This window comes from Triturus cristatus, chromosome 4_2 (assembly GCF_964204655.1).
Source record: "Triturus cristatus chromosome 4_2, aTriCri1.1, whole genome shotgun sequence".
Classification (NCBI taxonomy): Eukaryota; Metazoa; Chordata; class Amphibia; order Caudata; family Salamandridae; genus Triturus; species Triturus cristatus.
In genome coordinates this window covers 719594188-719620671 of record NC_140586.1, presented here as the reverse complement: position 1 = coordinate 719620671, position 26484 = coordinate 719594188, and the positions used below count along the sequence as shown (strand labels likewise).

General features: G+C 45.5%; 1 protein-coding gene across 3 annotated transcripts in view; it reads left to right on the top strand.

Moving 5' to 3' along the window:
- Positions 1-26484, top strand: part of LOC146834959 (sterol carrier protein 2-like) — a 467321-nt gene that overhangs the window by 138852 nt on the left and 301985 nt on the right. For 2 of the 3 annotated variants that reach the window (XM_085602602.1, XM_085602603.1), the window contains exons 6-7: positions 10337-10463; positions 20465-20528. In XM_085602602.1, the coding sequence (XP_085458728.1) occupies positions 10337-10463; positions 20465-20528 (191 nt within the window). The remainder of the gene's footprint in view (positions 1-10336; positions 10464-20464; positions 20529-26484) is intronic. The other variant, XM_085602604.1, reaches the window with a different exon arrangement.

Here is a 26484-nt window from a genome sequence, read left to right as displayed (position 1 = left end):
CCCTCTCTATAGCTGACTGTTGGACTTGGCCCTTCTGGCAAGTTCACCCCTAGAACTTTTTGCATTATCCTAGCCTTTTTCCTATGTTGTTCTAGATGTTTTAGGCCTCTAGGCGCTTTCACACTGTGTCCCAGTGGAAAGTGCGTGCGCTCTGTGTATGTTTTAGTGAGACTGACCTGGCCTCCCATAGGAATGCATGGGGGATCTGAGTGACCGTGTTAAGTCCTGATGTGAGAGGAGTGCAGGGTCGAGTTTGGTATGTGCGAACTCGTGAGAGTGAATGCTGCGCAATGATGTGTGCGGCGTTACGGTGTCTCGTGTAGAAGCTGGCCTATCTGTATAATAAATGTGCAGTGACTGTCTGGCTTGCGATTGGCTGGTGTGTCTGGCTCCAGGAGTCAGGAAGGGTCTGCCCCGGTGGTGAATGGAGAGAGCTGCATGTTGATGGCAGAGAGGAGTACACCTGCGACCTGAATAGGGCTGGGCTTTCCCCACACAATGCTGGCTCCACCCCCTGTGGTGCGTCTAATGTCCCTGGCCTGTCCTGTGAATAGGGAGAGGGGCTGAGCAAAACAAAGTGCTCAGGAACCAGTTGCATCTGGTTCGCCCCTTCCCTGCACCTTTGGAGACAAAGGATTCTGTGTATAAAAGAGGGGCTGTGACCCCATGAAAATGTTCTTGTTCTTGGACTGGAATCTGCCAGGGGCGTGCTGCTGCTGGGGCTCAGGGGAAGGCTTGCCTCCCTGGCCCCTGCCCAGCCCCTGGATACCTGGAGGACTTCTTGGACCTTTTTGCTACCTTTTACTAGCCTTATGGATTTTAGGCTGCCCTAGCGCCCTGTGAGCGCTTTGCTTTATTTCTTGATTTTCCCCAGGAGAGAGAGAGCCTAGGGGCTGCGCAGCACCGAGCTGCAGCCCCTTTAAGAGGGAATCCCCATCGTAGGGATTCCCCCGTGATGTCGGCCGAAGCGGGTGCCCACCCCGCCTTATACTTTTAATTGAGAGGGAGCCTACCCCTCATTGCCGTTTTCGTTATCTCTGTTGCGGGTGCCCACCCCGCATTCTTTGGGAGCCTTTGTGGGAGCCCACCCCGCTTATACTTTTTAATGCGGGTGCCCACCCCGCTTTGGCGTAATTCCTTCACGGGAGCCTACCCCGTATTGCCCGCAGAGAAATCACCGCCGCGGTCGGGCCGCAATGGAACCTCTTCCGGGCCGATGCCCAGCGCGACCCGGAAGGAAGGCAAGACTGTTCCTGTGGGCGGGGCTTCCTCGCAGGAGGAGGGAAGCCCCACAAGTGAGAGGAGAACGATGCTGAGCAGGGCACCCGTGACCGAGGGGAAGCCCCGCTTCCAGCTACTGAGGAGCAGAAGTCCCGGGTCCCCGGAGGTGGCCCGGGTGAAGGAAGGCTGCCAGAGAGCCCCGCGCGCCGCCCCAGCCGTCCGGAGCCTCGCCGGCTCCAGGTGAAGTCCCGGTGAGTGGGGCTGAATTAGTGAGGCGGGAGGCACAGTGTTGGTGCCTGAGCGGTCCCGCCGTTGCGGGCCGCTCCAACGAGGGGGCCAGTTTTGCCAGTGGCGCCACCGTAGCGGGCCACTTTAGCACTTGGGGGCAAGTTACTTTCAGGGCATACCTGGTTAGGAGAGCCCGTGTGCTCCACCGAGGGGGGCCAGTTCTTTCTCTGAATTAGGGCAGAATCATTTCAGGAGCGGGTGCGCTCCATGGGGGCATGTGCATTTTTGCATATTGGTTACAAGGGCCAGAGGGGCCCGTGTTTGCTCCGCCATGTATACAGATGTTCACAGCGCCAGTGCGCTCCACAGTATTGGGGGCACCTTCCAGTTTAAAAGCACCAGTGCGCTCCACAGTACTGGGGGACATGTTGTGTTTAGAGCCTAGGTGGCTCCAACGTTTTGACATTATTTCAAGGGCCATTGAGAGCCCAGGCCTCATTTGACTTCCACAGCTGCGCAGCACTTAGTGCCAGCTGCAGCGTTTAGGCCCTGTTCTTGTCCCCAGCTGCCCAGCAAGTAGTGGGCAGCTGCTACGTTTAGGTTCTGGCGCAACCTAGACCCTAATGTGATTTAGGTGTTATCGTGATTTAGATATCTAATGCGTTGGGTGTTTGTACTGTGTGTAGTATGTTTTGCGCACCCTGTGTTTTATGCCTCTAGATATGATTTCTGCATAGGAGGTTGTTTTACCTGTTTAGGTTGATGTTAGGGAGATTATACTTCCCTGTGTGATATACGCCCCTAGTGTAATTATACTTAGGAGGTAAGGTCTAATGCGTTAGACTTGTGAGAGATTGCATAATGTGTTTATGCCCCTGTGATGTATATAGGATAGGTTTTATACCTGATTCTATTGTGATGATGCTGAGGTCATTATTGCGCCAGTAGTTACTGGTTGTGCTCTACAGTTATAATTTGTGTTACAGTTGGTATATGTTCTACATTTACAATTGGTGATTTGAGCTAATTCTGACAGTGGTCCATGTGGCCCTGTCTTGTGTAAATAGTCCCCTGTAAAATTATGCCCAGTGGCAGTTGGCACAGTGTAAAATATGTGATTATCATCTAATGTGTTTATTATAATACAAAGGCTATTTTTTATATATAACCTTGTGTGGAGTTTCCTTTGTGGTGGGCCTTGGGTGTTGTTGCTGTGTGCGCTCGCAAACGCTTTACTCATTGCCTCCCGGACAAGCCTGACTGCTCGTGCCAAGGTACCAAGGGGGTGAGCAGGGGTTATCTTTGGCGTGTAACTCCCTAGCCCTGACTTAGAGTGGTGGTTTCTGCCTGGCTTTGGCGCAAGCCCTAGCCAACCAGAAATCCCATTTCTAACACTGACCAACGTTTCTCTCTAGGGGTCAGCCTTACAGCTCCCACACCCAGCTCAGAAGCATCTGTTTGGACAAAGAACTTTTTGGTGTAGTCTGGACTCTGTAAGATGGGGGCAGTGCACATGGCCTGCTTTAGGTCTTCAAATGCCTTCTGACAGCTAGCTGTCCACTGAACCTTTTTTGGCATTTTCTTTGAGGTAAGATCATTTAAGGGGGTCACTATAGATCCATATCCCTTAACAAACCTCCTATAGTACACAGTCAGGCCTAAGAAGGCTCTCATCTGTGTCTGGGTGAATGGAGCAACCCATTCCATGATGGTTTGGATTTTGCTCTGTAAAGGCTGAACCTGGCCTTCACCTACAAGGTGGCCCAGGTACACAACCTGACTCTGCCCTATCTGGCACTTAGTGGCCTTGATAGTGAGGCCTGCTTTTTGCAGAGCCTCCAAAACATTACTGAGGTGGACCAGGTGATCCTGCCAGGAGGAACTAAAGACCGCAATATCATCTAGATAAGCTGAGCAATAAGTTTCCATTCCGGTCAGAACTTTGTTCACCGACCTCTGAAAAGTGGCAGGTGCATTTTTCAATCCAAAGGGCATCACCACAAAGTGGTAGTTCCCACCAGGGGTTGAGAATGCTGTTTTGGCTTTTGCATCATCAGCTAACCTGATCTGCCAGTAGCCAGCTGTTAGGTCAAATGTACTAAGATACTTGGCTGAGGCCAAAGTATCAATCAGTTCATCTGCCCTGGGAATTGGATAGGCATCAGTCCTGTGACTGCGTTGAGGCCTCTGTAGTCTACACAAAACCTAATTTCTTTCTTACCACCGTGGGTATGAGGTTTGGGGACTAGGACTACTGGACGAGCCCAAGTGCTATTTGAAGGCTCAATCACACCTAACTCCAACATTTTCTGAACTTCAGTCCTGATACAGTCCCTGACATGTTCAGGTTGCCTGTAGATTTTACTCTTGACAGACAGACTGTCTCCAGTGTCCACCTCATGGGTGCACCAGGAAGTCTGACTAGGGGTCAGGCTAAACATATGTCTAAACTGTTGCAAAACTTGTCTGCACTCAGTTTGCTGATGATCAGTGAGGCTGCTTGCAAAAAAACCCACCATCTACTGACCCATCAACAGGGTTCTGTGAAAGCAGGTCAGGGAGAGGGTCACTCTCCTCCTGTTCCTCATCAGTTGCCATTAGCAAGCCCATGTCAGCCCTGTCAACATATGGTTTCTATCTGTTGACATGGAGCACCCTAAGGGGGCTCCTGGGAGTTCCAAGATTCACCAGGTAGGTGACTTCTCCCTTTTGTTTCAACAATTGTATGGGGGCCACTCCACTTGTCTTGGAGAGCTGCTGGGGCCACAGGCTCCAACACCCACACTTTCTGTCCTGGCTGGTACACAGTCAGCACAGCTTTTTGGTCATGCCAAGTTTTTTGTAGTTCTTGGCTGGCCTCCAGGTTTTTAGTTGCCTTCTTCATGTATTCGGCCATCCTGGAGCGCAGACCAAGTACATAGTCCATCACATCCTGTTTGGGAGGTTTGAAAGGTAACTCCCAGCCCTCCTTCTGGGCTGATTTGATGTAGCCGGACTAGGATACAGTACCAGTATGTGGTTCTTAACTGTGGTCGACGTACTAGAGGTGTTTGGGGTCGTATGTCGTGCCCTATAATATATGTCGAGCCATTTTTTCTGTGTGAGGTGGTGCCCCCATTCTCTTTCCCATCTCTGTTGGGCGGGGGACTTTGTGACAGGTTCTGGGCCTAGCAAAAATGTATACAAGTCGGAAACTATCCGTTTATCGGTATCCCTGCCGAGGAGCCATCTGTCAAACTTGGTCAGATGTTGTTGTGCTGCCTCCCTCACCCCAGTGTCGAGGAACCAGTGTCTGATTTGCATGTAGCGGAACCTCTCCTCTTCGGGGATTGCCTGATCCGCTTTCAATGTTTGAAATGCTATGGGCCCTTCCAGATTGAATAGGTGTCCCACTAATCGGCACCTGAGTCTCTGCCAAGCCTCAAATGCTTTACGGTCCATCCCTGGTGTAAAATCTGGATTCTCTGCTATTGGAGTCAAGGGCGAAGGGAAGGAGGTAAGGCCTTATGTGGTTCCCACTGCATCCCATGTCCTAAGTAGCGGCTCCATGACTGCTGATATACATAGGCTAGGGGGGCGGCCTACCTTTCTTATGAAAGGAATCTTCCAGAGGGATGTTCCTGCTAATGCCCCATACATAAACAGCCATGTTTTTTCAGACTCTGCCCGGGTCCACTCCACCATGTATCTTAGCTGGGCAGCTTGAAAGTAACTTCATAGGGAGGGGATGCCTAATCCCCCCCTCCCCGGGGCAGTGCCAGCTCAAGTTCTGTCTCATACGTGGTTGCCCGGTTTTCCCAAACAAAATTCTGAAACGCTTTCTGCAAAGTTTGGATTGCCCTGTGGGGGGGCCAAAGAGGCAAGGTCAAGAAAAGTACAATATTCTAGGGAGGAATGTCATTTTCAAGGCCGCTACTTGCCCCAACCAGGATAAAGGGTAGTGCTGTCAACGGAGAAGGTCTGACTTAACCCTTTCCGTTAATTGTTTTTAGTTATGGGCTACCCTCTCTTGAATCGTCGGGAAGAGCTGGATGCCCAGTTAGTGGATGCTTGGACTCCAATTGATGGAGAGAGTCTGTGAGAGGTGTTCCCACGTGGCACGGGACACGTTAAGACTTAAAGCTTTTGATTTAGAGATGTTAATTTGGAGGCCCGAAACTGCACCAAAACTCTCTACCTCTTAAAGAAAGCTCGAAAGGGAGGAACAAGCGTCAACCAGGGAAACAATGATGTCTGTGTAAATGGTGATCAGGTGTTCATCACCACCGAAGTACACTCCCTTTACCTTCCTTGCCTCACGCACTCTCTGCGCAAAAAAGGCTGCATGTAGAGCACAAACAAAAGGGGCGAGAGGGGGCAGCCCTACCTGGTGCCACGGCGAATTGGGAAGCTCTCCGATTTCCAGCTGTTCACCCTCACCAACGCCCTGGGCCTCTCGTAACCACTTGAGATCCAAGATTGACATCTCCCTCCCATCCCAAAGCGGTCTAAAACCTGCTTTAGATAGGGCCAATACACCCTATCGAATGCTTTCTCAGCATCTATGGAAAAGAGCATGATCTCCAGCTGTGACTGCGACGCCTTGTCTATGAGGAGGAGTAGCCGCTTGGTGTTATTGGGGCATTGTCTTGTGGGTATGAAGCTGGATACGTCAGGCTCCACCAACCCAGCCATCAATGGGTTCAGTCGCGCAGCTAATATCCCTGTGAATAACTTTGCGTCAACATTTAAAAGGGAGATTGGTCTACAAGACCCACATAGCTTCTTATCTTTGCCTGGCTTCGCAATTATTGTAATGGAGGCCCCAGCATTGATGGAGGGAGCATGAAGAAATCCGTGATTGCGTTAAACACCCTCATAAGGAGGGGAGCCAACGAGTTACAAAATGTTTTATAAAAGATAGCTGAAAAGACGTCGGGCCCAGAGACTTGTTAGTTTGTAGCCTGGTAATCGCCGATATCACTTCTTTTATTATGATGGGCGCATCTAATTCTGTTGCTTGGTCTGCCAAGAGTTTAGTAACATTAGTCCCCTCCAAGTACTCCCCAATGGGCCCTGTCAGTAGGTTTTGTGCCTTGTATAAGGTCATGTAAAATGCGCCAAATCGTTCCGCCACTGCTCTGTCCCCAACTATCTCATCCCCTGTCTCTGAGATCAGAGCCTCTACTGTATTTGCCTGTCGTTGTCCCTTCAATTTATTTGCGTGCATCTTCCCACACTTATTACCCCCGGAGTAAAATGTGTGCTTGAGGCATAGGAGTGCATATTCTGCGCGTTCGAGTTCTTGAGTTGCCAACTGCATTTGGAACGCCTCTAACTGTCTCCACACTCTAGGGGCCCCGGTGCGATGGTGAATGCACTCCGGAAGCTTTCCCCTGGTAGCACATCTGGTCCTGTTGTCTGCCGCTGAAATGGCGATCAGCTCGCTCCTCATAACCGCCTTCAAGGCGTCTTGTACCATCGCAGGGGAGGATTCTGGGATGTCATTTATTGCTAGGTGATTACTTATTGCTTTCCCCACTTGCTCAACTGTTTTTGGGCGGCATAGCATAGTCTCCCTGAGTCTCCAAGTTCTAGACGTCCGGCTCTGGGATGGAGGCCCCAGATCTAGTACAACAGCGGAATGGTCTGACAGGGTCCGAAGTTCGATCTCTACCGAAATCAACGCCTCCTGAACCTCCCTAGAACCTAGGAAGTAGTCCAGTCTAGCGTACGTTCTATGGGCATAAGAGTAGGATGTGTAATCTCTCGAGGCCGGGTGGTGGTCTCTCCATAGGTCTCTCAACCCCATCTCTCGCACCCAGCCAAGCCCCCTGGCGCTAAGAGCCCCCGCTGCCCCCTGATGGTGGGTAGGTCAGTCTCGGTCATTATGGAAGAGTACGTTTAAATCACCTCCCAAAACCACCCACCTGTCCGAGGTCGCCATCAAGTCCCCAACTGCCACATGGATAAACTGTTCCTGCCTCTTGTTTTGGGCATATATGGAACCCAGAATTAAGGATTGTGAACCCATGTGTATTCTATATCCCAAGAGAAGGCCCTTAATATCTGCTACCTTCATACCCACTATACCCTGAAAGGTACGTGAAAACAGGATGTCCACCCCAGCAGCCTTGGTCGTTGCGGAGGAAAATAATTGTTGTAGGAAGGATCGGGACTTTAGTCTGTTACAGTCCCTGCAAAGGAGTTGTGTTTCTTGTATTAGACACACATCTGCCCATGTATGTTCAAGATATGACAATATTGCTTTCCTCTTGACTGGGTTATTAAGACTCTTAACGTTAAGGGTCACCACCCTCAGGTTCCCAGGACCTGCAGTCATTCCCAGAACCTAAGGTGCGTCCCAGTGCTCTGATCTGTCCACCGCCTCCGGCCCATCCCTAAGCCCCCATGTGTCTGAGGTCGCAAATAGAAGACAAGTGGACATTAGGCACCCTTAAAACATCCCCTGAACAGCAACAAAGAAAGAATAAAGTCCCTGGTGAGAACATGGGGCGAGGCCAGCCATCTCTTTTCCCGTGGAAAGAAGTCCAATGTGGGGTCTGTGCCGCTGCCTGATTAGGTTACGCTCTCTCGTAGTGCCTCATTCCCCTCCACCCCTGCCGCCGCCTGCATTGCTAAGTTGACGAAGTCCTCATTCTGGTGTGCCAGTCGTACGGCCCTCCGACAGGTTATCCAGCACAGCTTTCCTCTCAGCTGCCATGCGCCCCCGAGAATTCTCTGCCATCTTCTCTCGCCCTCATGTTTCTATCTAGTGGCCTGTAGACAAAATCGTGGTGTCTCACTGTTCAAGCTGCAGCAGTTCACAAGCTTCAGAGAGAGAGCGCAGTTGCCGAAGTTGACCCTACCACCAGAACACCAAGCAAAAGGGGTGGCCCCAAGAGTAGGCTACTTTCTTGTCCTGCAGCAACGTGGTGACTTGCCTGAATTCTTGTCGTTTTTGAAGCATAGAAGCAGCAAGATCCTGAAACAGATGAACCGTCTGGCCTTGGAACTCTGTGCACTGTGCCTCTTGTGCCTTTTTAAGAATGAGCGCTTTAAGGGGGAAGCTGTGGATGCATATTAGAATGTCCAGTGGGCGTGACTTCCCAGGCCCCCAAGTGCCCACACTGTGGGTCTGGTCTAGGCGAATTTCATCAGGTGTTGCGTCGACCAAGAAATATTTAAACCGGTCCAGTAAGTAGGCTTCGATGTTGCCTCCCTCTGCGTCCCGTGGAACCCCGCGTGTTTGGATATTGTCCTTCCTGGAATGATTCTCCAAATCTTCCGTGTGGGCCTGCTAGTCCAGTTGCTGCTCTGACAGGCGAATGATCTCCTGCTGCATAAGTTCAATTTCTTCATCTCGGGACGTATCCCTTGCTTCCAACACGTCTACCCTGTCGCCAGTGTCTCCGCGGCCTCAACTAGCTGTGTCCAGTGACCCTCCACCACCGCCTTGGGCCCAGCAGCTGCCTCCAAGCGCAGGCCGCACTCTCAGAGTTTCTAGGCCTCGAATCGGGGGCAGCTCCATCGCCTCTCCAGTCCAAGGGGACCGCTTCGCTATGCAGCCGCCACAGGTCAGTGCGATGTTCTTGTTATCTGGCCCGACTTTTCCCCGGATCTTCCAGGGTCTAAGTCCGCTTTAAGTAGCTTTCAGGCCGGTGGCGAGCGGGAGAGACGGAGAGAACCATCCTACTCTGCCGCCATCTTGGCCACGCCCCTTTGATGGCGTTTTTATCAATCTTATGTTTGTACTTGCAGTGGAGCATAGCCGCTTTACCATTTCTTTAATTGGCTGGCTTCTTTGAATGCTTTCTCTGCTCTCATTTAGCGAACGACTTTTTCCACCTGTCCTCCTCATTTGCTTTCCTATCCCGCTTGCTGTCTCTGCCAAATAGCTGTCCACCCCACCCACACTTGTGTTGCTCTCTCTTCTCTGTGTGCTTCTGCCCCATACCCTTTGTTCTCTTTCGCTTGTGTTCTTTCCCTCTTGCTGTTTCTCCCTGTCAGCCTGCTGCTTGCTTCTTCCCATGGCTACTGTGTTGCTTCACCTCCTTATCCTGTTACTCCATTAAAAAAAATAACAACAAAAAACACGTTTGCCCTACGCTTCAAAACAGACATTTCATACTACTTATTTCATTTACTGATCAATTTTGGTTCTGTATATTAAAAAAAAAATAGGCGTCCTTGGGTAGGTTGGCGCCTGCCCTCAGGCGCGCGCCTACAAGATGACATCATGTCTTTTGTTTTTTTCCAGCCATGCTGCGGAGCAGCCATGATGCTGTACAGGGTAGTGAAAAACACAGCAATTGTAAAAACCCTTTTAGCTGAGAATATGGACTTCGCCAATGCTTGTTTAATTCCCAGAGCCGCCGCTGGAGGCTCTGTCACTTTTTTGCAGCAGGGTCGGAGGGGGCGTATGCAATGAGACTGAGGGGAGAGGACGAAAGAGCATGGAGCGAAATCGCAGAGAGAAGGAGAAAATAGAGAGGATAGAAAGAGAGGGACTGAAAGGAGTGAATAGAGAAGAAGCAAGGGTTCTGGTTTGAGCTTTTTTGCCAGTGGCGGTGTGTCCTAGCCACTTGGACAGCAGCACACAACTGTGATCAGAAACCTGACAGCGAAGGGAGGCTTTCTGAGGCGACATATGCTGATAGCTATTGCCAGGAAGCATTCTGATTGATGGTACAGCTCTCAACATTCAATACCAGTTTCTTTAATTTTTCAATAACTACATACTTGTAGTTCCAAATAGATTATACATTTCCAACATAGAGCTAGGGAAAATTATTTTCTTTGACCCACCCGTGCAATTGCAAGATAACTTGCATTTGTGTGCACTTTTAAAATTCATTGAACTGTTTCTTTAATCTGGTTGCTAAAGTTTTCTTTCTGTTTCTTCTAGTTTACAGACCGTACCAATCCAATAGATAAACATCTGGAAGTAATGATGAACAAGTATGGAATTACTGGAGCTCCCATTGCACCTCAGTTGTTTGGAAATGCAGGGAAGGAGCACATGGAAAAATACGGTACGTTTTAATGCACATGATCTAGAAACAGGAGTTTGTGAAATAAAAAGAGAATATAGTTATTGTGTCCTGGAATTCTATTCCAGATACAGATTTGCACCAACTCGACAAATATTTCCAGGCTTTCCTCTTGGTGGCTGATCTATCATGTGTAGATATTCTCAGAGGAGCTTGATTGTGTGAGCTCATCCATTTTTTACAGTTTTATATAGCACCGAACTCGACCTGAAGGTATTGGAGCGCTGTACATGAGCACCAGTTACATTACCGAAGGACAGATTAAGTGATTTGCCCAGAATCCCAAGATGTTGAGCCGACACCGAGACTCAAACCTGGTTCCCCATCTCCAAAGTCGGCAGCTCTGCCTGTTACCCTACATCATCTCCTTACCCTCAGGGTCTCATTCACAAAGGTCCTCTGCACTCGTGGCGGGGGCCTCACAATCATGCGATTCCGCCCCGAGAGCGGAGACTCCCCAACGACTGCAGGGCCTCCACACTGGTGGCGGGCCTTTTTGGAATCAGTCCCTCAGTGATGATTTTCCTAGCCATCTGTCATCAGCAGTGCAGGGTAATTCAAGGACACGCCATATAATGGGATTCCGACTGACGCAACAGGAAGGAGTCCAACGGTTTCTTTCAAGTTCCCTCAGATTGTTAAAAGCAGGCAGGGCACAAGGTTCCTATCAGTGAAGATGGAGGACCTCTGTCGTGACCTGCTTTAAGGCTTTTGTCTGATTCTTGCAGTTGCAGGAACAGCTTAGCAAGGTCAAGGGTGTGAGTGCAGGGTGTGTCTACAACCAGGTCAGATGTTACTCTGTCTGTCGCAGGCATTTGGCCTCCTTTGACTCTTCAGAGCAGTTTGGTTGAGTAGCGAAGGCTAGCTCAAAGGAGAGGTTATGAAGGTCGAGTCTCCGTACAGTGTATACAGTGTAATACAACTATTGCATATAAAATAGGGATTGACTATCCCACCAGAATTGTTCTTTTTGTATACAAGAGAACACATTAATAATGATACAAATATATAAGTAAATGTACTGTGAAGATTTTTACCAATCAAGGACTATTACAGGTTGAATGACGCAACAAAATAATACAAGGAAATGCATTTGCAACGTTGGGCACAAACTATATACTATTTGTGAATTGTAAATGATTGTGAATATTGCGATGTTCATGATTTAAACAGAAAGCAGTGAATTATAATCCTCGCACCAAATCGGCTGTCTTTAATACATTGTATGCAATCGTTAATTTGCACACACCAGACTTCTTTCAACAACATTGTATACAAATGGTGCTTCTTATATTCAGAAAAATAAGATTCTCATATATATTAATGAAGTGTCTCAGTGCTCATAGCAACACATGGAACGATTCCTGGTGGCCATCAGACCTAGGACCCACACCCACTCCCTCTGACCATGCCAGAAACCTCACAATCATCATTGTCAAGCTCACCATGAAATCACAGATCAACGCCTTCTCATCTGCATGCTTCCTCACTCTGTGCATGCTACATAATATCTTAGGTGGCTACCCCTACACACGAGACGCACCATGACACAGGACCTCATCACCAGCCAACTGGACGATGGCCACGACCTCTACGTTGGAAACGCCGCACACTCCCTTCAGACCCTTCAGGCCATACAGAAAGCCGCAGCCATACTTCTCCTTCTCCGACTACTAACGTGTGTGTCTCTCTCGTCCAGATTCCTTTTTCACCTAAGCTCTGGGTTTCCATTGCAAATCTGGAGACTGGTCATAGGCCGTGAGTTTACTCATAAGAGGAGTTGGTGGGATTGGAGTCACAATTCAGTTTCTGGTTATATCATATCTGAACACACATTTCCACCAGTTTTTGATTGATGTTTATTCAGATAATTCAAAAACAGAGTTATAAAGGAAAAGTATAGTCACATTTACATTTGTGTCAAATCTCACCCTAAAAATAGTATAGTTATACAGTTCTCTTAATATTATTCATGGACTAATCCATAATATCCGCTTTTACAGATATCCGATTTGGCCTGTTTCAAATCAATAGGTTATGCAAAAATAGATTGCTTGTAGTTCTACCTATTTAGTTATAATAACATGTAGTGTCAATTGTTCCAATTCCTCTACTTTTTTAATAATAATGTATTAAGTGAAGAAGCAAGTTAGGTACACAAAAATACTTTATGTATGAAGTACAATTAGAGGGAAAAATACCAGCTCTTCATGGACCATAAGAAACATTGAAGAACATCATAATGAAGAAATTCAAAGAAAAATCTAGAATCTTTAAAAAGAAAAACACCTTGGTGTACTAATGTGTTTCTAAGCCTGTGATAACATATAACAAAAGGTATTGTTGCAGCCCACATAAACATTGCAACATAAAACAGAGCAAGAGACAAAGAGAAATTACATTTGTAAACTCTTATCATATATATAAAACATTATACTAGATCCCTTCATTTTCCTTTTCTGTATCAAGTCTCTTAAAATACAGTTTCTCTAATTTGAAAGCAGAGATGTTTCTAGGATCCAACGTTCAACAATGGGCATTACATCTGATGTCCTCACTCTCAGCCTTTTCCTCTTAACCATCCTTGGGGCACTTATTAGCCACAAGATCAGACCATCAGTAAACTTGCATTTAGTCATAAAGTAATGTAATTAAAGGAGCACCTGGAATTATCCAGCTTTAAACCAAGAACCAACTCAATACCTCATTTAAAAAAAGTAACAACTTTCGAAAAATGCAACAACATATGTGGTATTTCCGTGCAACGTAGAGTCAACAATAGGAACAGGGTTTGCACTCTAGCTCCCTTTCCCCTTCAGAACTCTGTCATGGAAATATCAACTTTATATTCTTGCAGCCATTGCTCAATAATGGTGAGCAAAATCTTACTAACAAGCTTAACTGTGCAATAATGGAGGAAAATCAGTTGGTAATTACCCGAGTTAGATATATTAAAGTGTTTTGGCTCTTAATTATCGGTTACTTTCCAAGATTGTAGGAAAGTTACTTTATAGAATAGAGTTCAAAAACCTAAGTGTTTGTATAGTATTTCATCCTGCTTTTAGAGATCAATAGCTGATAAATTCAGAGCACACACCTTGTCCGTCTAGGCCTCTTGAGCATATATTCATGCAAATAAAAAGATATTTGTGTTTACAGTTAATACCAAAGATATGAGGAGGTCTTCTAAAATCGCCAAATTGTCAAACTGAAATTATTTAAGATCTTTTAAATGTTTGATTGGCGGAAAAACCATTTACACAATGTTTTTTTTTATCTTGATCTAAAGCGTTATCTTATTATTTTTCTTTTTTTTATTGAAGGATACCAAGAGTATTTAGAAAGGAAATATTGTACGTTGCAACAGGTTTCATTGGCTATAGCACAAAGCTGAACTGTTTGGTGGATAACATGAACAGGATAGTGTGGCTAGTAGCCAAAGCTAAGTGATGATGCAAGATAATGTACATTATGAGACATTACATGAAGTAATATATCTTACGATATGTAGATTTACATAGACACCTTCTTGAGAATGATATGTTGTGATAAAGATTACTTAATAGTTCTTTTTTGTTTGAGTAGCTCAATTTTTTGCACAACTTTAACAATAGAGAGTAAATGGAGCTCAGGTCATAGGAAAGTGAGTTCCAGTGATGTGGTCCAAGTCAACTGTAATATCAAAATGTAGAAGTCACACGGAGAAGTTTGGGTCTAGTTCGAAGATTTTGGTTATCTGAGTAAAGGCTAAGAAAGGAGGTGGGTGTATGGATACTAACAAGATTTTCAGCTAGTTAAGATATTCTGTATTCAAGGTTCTGAATACTTGAATGTGACAGTTTATAAAGGACACAATTTTAGGCAGATAATCAGCCACCTTGTGGCTGCATTGTTAGATAGTGGTACATCTAGGTAGATTACAAAGTGTAATGGTAGCACATTTTATTACCTGATCCAATTAGGACAATTAATGCTGTGGAGATCTTCTAATAACGTGTTGCAGTAGTCCTGCTTGCTGAATACTATTGCAAAGATCAAAGATATGACAGTATTTAAGGATGTTAGGGTGGAATTTGTAGGTGTTCAACAGTTGGCATTTAGCAGCAGAAACTCAGGATGTAATCAAGAATGGCATGTTCACAGTATGAGTGAAAATTACACCAATGATTCTTGATGTTGTTGAGATAAGTGGCAGGTGGAAATGTTATGCATTGTGTTAGAGATGTGGGTTCTGTTTTAGAAGGTCAATACGTAATTTCTGGAATTTGGCATAGGAAAATGTTAGGCTATACGTTTATAAGTGTCTGTAAACCTTTGAGTAATATTTGTAAAGCTGGGGCAAGAGTTGGAGAAGAAGATCTGGTGATGATCTGAGATACCAAAGAAAGTAATAAGTTGATGTAAGTCACCAAAGGAAATGATAATGCTACCTGGAGAGGTAGAGAAAAGCAGATGGAAAGGGATACAACTGCAAGAACCACAGACTAATAAGGAGTTTGAAGGGAGAGTTGGAGAGTTATGACCTGTATAAAACAGAGAAGGTTCTGTAAGAGAAGTAGGAGGAGAATCAACTGAGTTCTTTGTCAGTGGTGCCTATAGTAGATGAGATTGACATGAGGGTGAAGTGATCAGCACGTGAGCAGACTGGGAGCCCAAGGATAGACAATAGGTTGTTAATGTGGGCCGAGGTTAAGACAGTAGCCACATAAAAGAGGCTGATTTCTGTAGAATGAAGGGCTTTGAATCCCGATTTTAGGATAAATAGGTTTTTGGAGATGAAGAGTGAGATCAGAGGGTTAAAGACAAGACTTTTCAATACTTCGGAAAAGAAGGGAGGTTAGAATACCAGATGATAGATTGATGGGGTTGATTAGTAAAAGTGTGGCCCAGCTGACTTAAAACATAAAGGATTGAAACCAGCGCTGAGACAGTAGTTGAAGAGTGGTTAAATATGGCCGAACTCAAGATCTGAGAGACAAAAATAACTGAAAGAGTCAATTGGTGCCTGTAAGGGATTGGCGGATTTTAGTATGGAAATCAATTTGGTGGCAGAAGTGGGCTGAGTGTAGATAGTTTTGTAACATTGGTTAATAAAGGAGTGCAAGGTAGGAAGTGCTGGAGGTAAATTGTGTAGGGAAGGTATTGATGTTATAACAGAGAGAGAATATTAAATCAAGAAAGTAATTCGATATGGCTGTGTTCAGTGCCACTTTGAGGTTGTTGAGAGCATATTTGTAATAATACAAATGTTCTGTGACTGAGCCTGCATTTTTTTGTTTCTGTAGTGGGAATCTTGATGGTAATACAGGGCTGTGGATGGGGAGTAACTCGGGTGAAGGTACATGTAGAGTTGAATACTCTTTGCAGTGGGTCAATAAAATGATAAAAAAAGAGGTTGGTGGAGCAGGAGTTCATTGCCCTTATGAATTTGGTTTAATAATGAAACATGATTAGGGAGATTTTTACATTTGGTAATAGGTGTGTTTTTTGTCTGCAAATGATTAGAAGGGATGGTGGTATATAAGTGAATGATAGTCTGGACAGGGTGATTATTTTCCATACCTGGGAGTGATGTTTGGTGCTGCCCTTACTTCGTTGCCTTTGTTAATGTCTGAAAGACCCTTAGAAGCTATGCGAAAGATTGATAAGGGCAAATGCATTTTTGTTGCAGCTTATGGTAGCGCCATCTAGGAATACGCATATTTCTCAACATTTCAAGTAGCTGAAAGTAACTTTTTTGATCCACATGCTATTGCTCCCTCAGGGCACAACTTCTTTTATCACCCAGAAGGAAACTGAGCTAGGGTATCTATCTGATATCCTGTGGTTGTGACCACTCTTTTTATGACACTCAGTCTGGTCAAGATCTGAAAGTGGTCTCAACCATCTTATTATTAATGATTGTAGAGCCTTGATCATGCCTCAAGAAAACCTTCGCTAAGCTAAGTTGAATCTTGTTTTAAAAAAATCCTTAGTCTATTGCTAAGGTGGACATAGCCAGGACTAAAATGGCTTTTTTGTGCTGGAAAAAGGATGAAAGAGACTTGCATGCACTAGTAAAAGTGAATGTTAGAGCATATATGCTTATTAGAACTACACCATCGATTGAGCCTCAAATATTGTTAAATATGTCAAATCATCACTGGTTTTTATTAACCAGCTTTAGGTTTAATCTGTTTCATTATTTTTAATCGTTCCTGAAGGCTGCACAAAATACCTGAACCATGTTCCTATAAATGTGATTCAGTCTCCAAACAGGACACTTTGCACTTTATTATGCTCTGCACATTTTATAATCAATTAAGGTTGACTTTATTATATAGTCTGTTGACTGGGCGGGATTTTAAACAGGTTAGACCGGCATCGTTATACTTACAGATGTTATCTGATGCTCACATGTGCTTCCATGTTGCTTGTTTTTTATTTGCCGCTGTTAGTCTGAGGAAACCTCTGGCTTTGACATGATGTATTGATTTAATTGTTTTGTGGTCTTTTATAGTTTTACTTTATTGAAAACCGAATAAACAAGCATTGAAAATGCAATAGGTCGCGCCTTTGATTAAGTTAAAGCCATTTGCTTTGCTAATGGTATTGTATAGCAAAGCAAATGGCTTTAAGTTAATCAAAAGCGAGACCTATTGCATGTTCAATGCTTGTTATTTTAGAGCGCTCTCTGTTCAGATGCTCTGCCTCTGGGCCGTTAACATGCCATCTTTCTTCGTCAGTATTGCTTAAGAGCTCTGGGAGCCCTTCCTTGACCCTCGGTGTGAGGATAGGCTTGCTGCTCTGACTACAACATCCAGAATGCATCTGGCATACTAATCTAGACAGCCAGCTGTTAAGGGGGTAAAAATAATTGCTCCAGAGATAGGAAGTAGTCTAAAGTGGAAGATGATAGGACGGACAAACACGGAGGGTGTGGAGAAAGAGGGGTGGAAGTATAGGGAAGAGATAAAGTTAGAGAGGAGAGGTTGGAGGGGAGTGGGGGAGGGATGGAGAGGACAGGGCAAGAGGGAATTGGGCGGGGATGGGATAGGAAGAGAAGAGGGGAGGGGAGGGGGGAGGCGGGAGGAGAGTGGAGGCTAGTTAAACTTTAAGAGGGAGAGAAAGAGAAAGGTGTGAGAGATTGGGAAAGAAGGAAACAGGAGAGTGAAGAGAGATGTCAAAGAAGATTGGGGTTAGGGTTAAAAACGGATGGGGAGAGTGGTCAAAAAAGAGTAGAGAAGAAAATAAAAGAGGGCGTCACAGAGTGGGCAGAGGGTGCACGGGTGTGAGTCAGGGGCAAGAGGTGAGAGGGCAGTCGAAGGCGGGAGGGGAAGAGGGGTCTGGAAGGAGAGGTTCCGAGTAACACGAGAAGGGGGTCTGGGGAAAGTCGCCGGCTGTTGGGGGAGAAGTGGCCGTCTGAGGGCAGGACTGATGGAGGGAGAGAACAGCTGCTTCAGAAAGAGTGAAGGGGGGACCCTGGGGCAGAGAAGCCGAAAGTGTTTGAACGGGGCAGAGAGATGGGGCTGAGAGGGAGGGAGGTGTCTGAGGCCTGGACTGCAGGGAGGGAGGAGCCTCTTGGGACAGGTGGAAGGGGCCCCGGGGCAAGAAGGAGACGGGCTAGAGAGGGGAGGAGAGGGAGAGAGGGCAATTATAACAATAACACCTGGTAGGGGAGCAAAGGACAGCACGGACACCATAATGGATTAAATAAACATTTTAACATCTCTGGACCTCATTCCGCTTAGAGACTTTTGGTTTTTAACATAGTGTGCATATGTACAAGAAGAGAGGCTGAAATGAGTAACGCTAAATTGTTACAGTAAGTACTTGAGCCATAAGACCACGAGATAGAAAAACTAAAATAAAACAATAGATGGCATTCACACAAAATCCCCCCTCCCCCCCACACACACACAATGCCCGGTCGCCCCTGCAATCCAGTGCCGTGGGGCACATACATATGGGTGCCTGGGAGGAGTGTCTGCCCACAAAGCCTGTTTGCTCCAAGCCCCTTGCTGTGTATCTCAAAGCTTCCAGGACCCCCTTCGGGCCTCCCAGAGGGGCACAGATTCCGCCCAGTGGGGAGGGTGGGGGGTGATGGGGAAATGCCTAACTGGTGCAATCAGGCCTCTGCTCCCAGAGCCCAAGGATGTGTGAGGGGGGTGTAACGCCGCCCACTTTAATTCACTTATTACTTTGGGGTTGTCCTGCTGGGCAGGGGATTTAGATAAACAGTGTTAAAGAACGTTTGTGTGTGTGCGTGCGTGCGTGCACCTAATCTCGCAGGACGCTTGTTTATTGTGTGCACTTTCAGAGATTGTCTGCTAATTACTAGCAGCCCCCACCCCCCCAGGTACCCGCCCTGGTGATGCTCCAACAGACTCCTTGGAGCTGAACTCAGAGCTCCGGCCCTCAAAGAAGCAACGGAGAGTGTTTACAGCGCACACCTCACACAATGGATGTGTGCGTCACCAGGCGCTTCATTCCCGGAACGCATCAGAATACTCCCCAAATTCCAAGCATGCCATCAAAACTCAACAACAGCCCCCCCCGCCCCCTCCAGAATAGATAACAGTAGTCGAGGACAAGAAAGTCTGGGGTGAATGAATTATACACAGCGGGTAACAACTCCACCCACTACGACGTTCTACGGAAGATCTCTCTCTTTACACCCTGCGTGCCTACATCTCCGCATTATTTCCTTACCCACCATGGCAAACAAGCGCTCGCCATGACGTTTTCGTCGCCTTTTTCTGCCGTCCCACTTGGACAGCCTCGCCTGCTAAAAGGTTTCTTGTCTTTATGGGGCCATGTGTTTGGCCCCATAAAGATAAGAAACCTTTTGCAGCAGAAGGAAGGCAGGCGAGCCCATCCAAATGGGACGGCTCAGAAAGCAGAGCAAATATGTCATCAACAACTCTATTCCAATGGCTGGCCACCGTTTAGCATAAACGGTGACGCCAGCCAATGGAAAAGAGGGGCGGGGCTTAATGCCCTTTAGTAAAAATCCCCATATCATTAAGTCTCGCCAGCGAGACTGCGCATGCGCGCAGCCTACGCCAGCCGAGACCTAAAAAGGACTGAAATTAAATGATTGCATGGTCAGAGAAAGAAGTGGAAAATGGTGAGAGTTATGTACGCTCTGGTTTTGGACTTGGGAATTAAGTAAAGAGGTTTATCGTGTTTGTGAGTAGGTACTGGTTGTTTGTTCAGTGGTGAGGTGTCTGAGAGGTATGACCAAAGAAAGATTATTGCTTAAGTCCAGATTGAAATTCCCCAAAACGATCAGGGGGTAGTTTGGAGAAAATAATTCTATAATGGTTTCCAGGTCTTCAAAGAAGGAGCCAGTAGCTCCTGGAGGGCAGTAGATGGTGATGACATGAATGTTTTATGGGGGCAGTAGTTGTAATGCAGTGGTGCTAAAATGTTGAGGGAGGGATGTTTGATAATGGGGCAGCTTCTCTGCCTCTTAGGCTTCTGGGAGCTATGTGAGGAAAACGTGTCATGGGGGAATGGGAACCAAAGTGGTCTGTGATAGACTTAGTTGCATCGAATATTTAATGGACATTAAGTAGAAAGAAGATGAGTAATGGTTCTTTCTGTAATCACATCTTGGTATTTGTTTAGCCGTGTCAGATAAATGACTTGTTTGGTTGTGGGTTAATTCAGTCTGCAGTTGTTCATAATTGTAGGAGTGAATGAATGAGGTGGCATAGGTGTGGTGCTGATGATTGTCTTCACTTAACACATTTTAAAACCTGATTTTAGTATATGTGCTTTAGAAATTTGTAAGTGGAATTTGATATGTTATTTATTTGTGATAAATTGGGTGTGTTTTGACTGTGTAAATATTGAATGCCATTTGAATCTGTAGAAATTGTAATTTTGTATATGGTAGTTGAATGTGCACTTAAACAGTAATGTTAGAAACTGTCAGAGTGTATGTGTATTTAGTCTGCTACATTGTTCACTGGTTCTTTTCTTTACATCAACTTTAGGTACAAAGCTAGAACATTTTGCCAAAATTGCATGGAAGAATCACAAGCATTCCACTAACAATCCGTGAGTACCAGCACCATTTAATATGATATCGACTGATTGTCTTTAGAGTTTGCCTGCAAACCTCAATATGTCTGAGAAGCCTGGGTTTTGAGTGCTGTTAAATCTGGTTTTCTGACCAGGAAAATCCTCAACTTTTAATATTTTAATTCGAATGTTTCAAGTTACAACAATGTTAAATATTTTAAATTATAGCTATCTTCACTATACTAAGCTCACAAAGTGCAGCTCCTGTCACTATTACTCGCTTTGTTTATTGACCGATCACTCCTTAGATCTATAAAATATACAAAGTACATGAATTCCTCCCAAAATTGCTGGCACTGCATCCTCTGACCCTATGGCGCATGGGAGCATGGCTGAGTATTTGATAGGGAACAAGAGGGAGCAACAGCTATAAGTATTATCACATCATTCACTGCCACTCAACAAGCTACCTCTAAACTTAGTACGTAACCCCGCATTCAATCATATGGACACACACATGTGCAAACATCAGGTACTATACTAATGCTCCAGGCCGTCTCTGCCCAATCCCACAAAATTTGGAACTGCTTCCATGCTGGTGAATAAGTGCACTTCCACATCCTGGTGGACCCTCAGTAACTGTTTCCTGGATGTGCAACACCAGCCGTCTTTGCTTTTAAACGATTCCAAATTGAGGGTAAGAAATCTCACAATTGTGTTTACTTTGTATGAAGGGACTTACTTTGTGGCCTCCACTCTCGGGCATGATTTTTGCATTCGTGGTCACTCAATGAGGACATTATGATCACGCCTACATCCTGTGGAGGCCACTGCCCTTTTAGTGGCAGCCGAAAGATTCTGTTCCCACTCCTGCTGCTTGAAGACTCAGTTACAACCTCTTTACTTTCAAATGATTCAATGATGATCATCAGGCTGTCCGCTCCTACCTTTTCTGATTTTCAGAAACTCTAGGAAGCTTTGGCGATAACTATAGCAACTAATAAAATCTTGTTTATTAGGTGCGATAATTATCACCTATTAGACATTTGGTGATTCAAACTGAACGTATGATTGTGGTGGTCTGGACTTTCATACCTGGTATTTATGGGTACAGTATACTCCTAACTCCTAATTTCGAACACTGAGCTAACAACCTAGCGCTGTGGCTGGAATTATTCATCCCTCTCTTCATCAAGGACATTATGCCTCTGCTCAACTCATTTCCTTTCAGAGAGACGCTGTGTGAGAGGTGTAACATTCTAAAAACTTCACTCCATGAGAGCAAGGGTCAAACCTGTTCACCCAAGGGGTTATGAGACCAAGCAAGATGCCTTGAAATCCTTTGTCAGCTTGTGGGCTGGGATCTAAAAAGGCAACTTTCTTGTATATAATTATCCTAGTAAAACATCCTGTTCACTTTATTATCTACTTGATTTTTACACTAATACTACTTAGAACTTATATAGAGTTCCTCTTTTGTATAATGTCATGCAGTTCCATTGTGCTCTTCTGGATTCCTTTTTCAAACACTAATTGCCTGAATTAGAGTTTGACAGATGGGTACTCCATTTTAAACATGGCCGATATCCCATGTACATTCTTGCTAGCACCGGAGGATAGAACACAGTGGTATAAGGCAGACCGTATATCCAGCTTGTTTGTCACGGACTAATCTGCCAGGCCCTCGCATTCTTAGTCCTTGCAGTTGCTGCTAGTGGTGGAGAACTAGTGGTTATATTCTCCAGATACAAACAATTTTTGTACCTGACCAGGATCTCATTCAAATGTGTCATTTATTTCTATTTGTCACCTTTCTTGCTGCTTGTTATTAATTTGTGATTGTTTGAGACCACAGGTTGTGTGCATAAGTGCTGCTAGTTTGATGTCCAGAAGCGGTAAGAACTGCTGCGGTTGCTGTTCCTGCATGCTATTTTAATTATTATTGTATAGTTGGCAGCTTTTAGATTGTTTTAACATGTGTTTCAAATATCTTGTGTTTTAAAGTATGTTCACGATACACCGCACTGCATATTGCTTAGCCTTTTGATGATACAAAACCATCGCTATTAGGGGCTCGTGTGGTCTCTCACCTAGCTGTTACCTGGGACTTGGCCAGGTTCTCCCGTCCTGGTAATTGGCAGCCTTGTTTCCCCGATTCCTCGTTTACCGCCCCGGTCCAACACGGCAAGTGCTGTTTGAGCGGAGGGCATTTCCCTAGGCTCCTGACCTTCTCTCACTTCCGGGCGATCAGACACTTCCGGGCAGTGAGCGGGCCAGTCTTTCCCGCCGCACACTCTACAAAACCTGATGCTAGAGCAGACGCACGCAGTGGGCGCACCGCCGGTGCGCCAAAAGCAAGCCCGTCTGCGCCTGTCCAGCCCTGGACTGTGCCTATAGTCATAACTCCTGCTCGTTTTCCCCACAAAGCAAAGAGTATAATTTAAACCAGAGAGGAAATATTCAGGCTGAATACAAACTATATTAAGACTTGTTGCCATCGGCTAGATCTTCAGAATGGTCCTAAGCAGTGCCAGCACTGTAAACTACAGTTCAGTTTCACTAACGTTAAGGCTCTAACACCACAACAAAATCCATCTCACAAAAAATCAACCAAAGTCTTTCAGGCTATGTTGATCAACACAATGTCATTGCCGAAACAAAACACAGAGGTTGTGGAATTGATAGGCGCACACAAGCTTGACTTGGCATTCATTACAGAAACTTGAGCAGATGAGTCGTCAGACCCTGATCTTGCATTATCACGACCAGCAGGATACACCATTATCAGAGCAGATAGAGCTAACAAACGGGGGGAGGATTAGCTATCATCCTTAGAGAAGACATGCATGTGACTGGATCCTCCGCTGGAAGCTCCCAAGACTGATAAACTTTAACATTCCAAATCGCACTTAGTATTAATTACACACTAAAAGGCCTTCTCTTATACAGGCCCCAAAGAGCACAGACCTCTTTTTTTATGTTATTAGCCCCTCCCTTGAATCCAGTGTAGAGGCATCTGATTTCACGAGCCAAGGAGACTTTAACTATCACCTAGAAAAGCTAGCAGATCATGATACAGCCTTAGTAGTCGATTGAATGGCTTGTTTTTCATTAACACAGATTGTCATGTAAGACACCCATGCTGCTGGACACACCCTAGATGGGATCTTCACTTGAAATCTTTCACTTAAACTATCCGAAGTAATTCCTGTCCCCTGGGCAGATCATAAAGTTATAATATTTTCCCTTAGTGCAGATCAGCACTCTCCGATATTCATAAACGCACCTGCCTCTGTCACCCGCCGACACTGGGCCAACATTAACCCTTCTACCCTACAAGCTTTATTATTAAGCACTAAACCAGACCTTTTGATAGACATCAATGCTTCTGTCCATCGGCTATCCTCATGGATCAAAACAGCGTTAGACATCCTAGCCCCCACAAAGAGCTGCCTCTCCCGGCGGAAAAGTCCTTCTGAACTGTTGTTTACGGATCAACTTAGAGTGAAAAAACAAGCGTGTAGAAGGTCAGAAAGAAAGTAAACTATGATTTGGATGAAAAAACAAAGTATGCACAAGCACTGGCAGCTTACAAGAAAATGATTGTAGAGGAAAAAAGTAAATACTTCACGGCAAAGATTCGTGAGGCAAGGAACTCTTGCAGGGAGCTTTGCTCAACAGTTAAAATATTAGCTAAACTACCAGTAATGGCTTGGATGGAAGGCAGTTCAGAATTCTGCAATTTACTGGGTCAGTCGTTCATAGATAAAGTTGAGACGGTGTATAACTCCTTCAGGGATAGTGTTAGCTCCGACAGCCTCAGATCCCACTAACGCCATTTCAGCTTTCACATCTCTCCCCCCACACTAGAACAAATCATTCAGGTGGTGAAAACATCCAAATTAGGAGCCCCAACAGACCCCTACCCTCCTAAAGTACTACATCTGTTTCCTGAAATATTAAGTGAACTCCTAAGTGTGGTGTTCAATAAGGTAATTCAGTCAGGCTTCTTCCCAGATCCTTGGAAGATAGCCTCACTTCTTCCTCTTTTAAAGAAACCGAACCTGACCCTAAGGACCCCAGCAGCTATCGTCCTATCTCCAGAATTCCATTTCCGGCAAAAGAACTTGAGAAACTACTTAATGCACAGCTTACTGCATATATTTCTTCCAGGAACCTCCTGGATCACTCACAATACGGGTTTCTGGAAGGACATGGAACGAAGACAGCTTTGGTCATGCCGGCTGAGGAACTTAGGGAAATACTAGATTCAGGGGGTAAGCAGGGGGTAAGGCCGCCTAGATTACAGTCAACCACGAAATACTAGCTAGTAGGCTAGGGAAGCTGGGGATCCGAGACACCGCCCTCTCACTCTTATTATCCTACCTAGCCGATAGAACCTTCTCCATCGAACTGGGAGCCTTCTCATCCAAATTTCTCAAACTGCCTTGTGGGGCGCCTCAGGGCTCTTCTCTGAGCCCCACATTATTTAATGTATATGTGGCTCCTTTGGCCTCGATCATAAGGCATTTTGGGTTTTTCAGCTGTCTCCTATGCAGACGACACCCAGCTGGTGGTGTCAGTCTCAAGCAACGTGGAGGAGACCGCCGACCGTTTCAATGGCTGTATGTCCCAGGTCACCCAATGGATGCAGCCGAACTGCCTCAAATTGAACGGTGGAAAGACTGAAGTCTTGCTGTTGGGCTCTGACTCAACTTTCTGTCCCAGATGGTGGCATGCCAATCTGGGTGATTGCCCAACCCCGGTGCCCAACGTCAAAAATCTTGGAATCATCTTTGATTATAAACTAACATTCAACAGTCGAATCAATAGGCTCTCCTCTATCATCTGGTTCATTCTAAAAGTGATCAGAAAAATACATACATTCATCTCTCCCGATGCACTCAAAACTCTGGTTACAGCGTTGGCCCTTTCCATATTGGATTATGGGAATGCCCTATACATGGAGATCCAATCCCAGCATCCTCAGAACGCTGCAGCCAGACTAGTCCCAGATATTCCGAGGTTCAAGTCTGCGTCCCACGGTCTAAGAGCCCTCCGCTGGCTCCCGGTGGAAAAAAGGATTACGTTTAAATCCCAATGCCTGGCCTTTAAAGCTCTACATGGCACAGGGCCACCATTTTTGAGGACGTGCCTGAAATGGTATGCGCCAGCCAGAAGCCTAAGATCTGCCAATATGAACCTTCTGCAGACACCTACGTTTAAGAAGGCCCATTGGGGTGGAATAAGCTTCCTGTTAGGGACTGTTAAGACCTGGAACCTACTTCAAATCTCCATAAAGAGCAGCTCATCCCTTTTGTCCTTTAGAAAGGTGCTAAAAACCTGGCTCTTTAACAACTGATCCAGCCTGTATACCCCACCAGCACCGCTCAGATCTACCGACTCTAGCATCAAGACACACTCGGGCATTCGTTGCACTCTACAGATATACCAATCAAATCAAATCAGGTGCAAGACCTATTGACCTAGCTGGAAATTACAAAAGTACTCTGTCTCTCTAACCCCAAATGCCATCTTGCAGTTCTTAAAGGAGTGTAATTGATGGCCCGTTTAAGGGTCTGAGCTCATATAGCAAAATCGACCATTTAATTTTTGAAAAAGGTTATCCTTGTGCCATTTTGAAATCTTAATCTTTGGATTTCCAACCCATAATCTCTAGGAAGGGGAGAATCCCGCTTCGAAGCATCATGTCAATAAGCCTTCCTTTATAGGACAGGCCGAGCATTAAATAGGAATGGGTCACACTGTCCACAATTCCGAGAGCCTACAAGCTAAATTGCTATTCAGTGTGTGTACTGCAACTTTGAAGGTTTGTTCTGTGTTTATATTTTAAATGGTAGTTTTAATGCTTATTTATATAACTGTTTAGTTACTATAAACTGCAGCCAAGCTTGAATAGTAAAGATTAATTGAAATGTATCATACATAAGTTGGAAAATACCCAGTCCAGCTCAAATAAGTGTTTATGGAG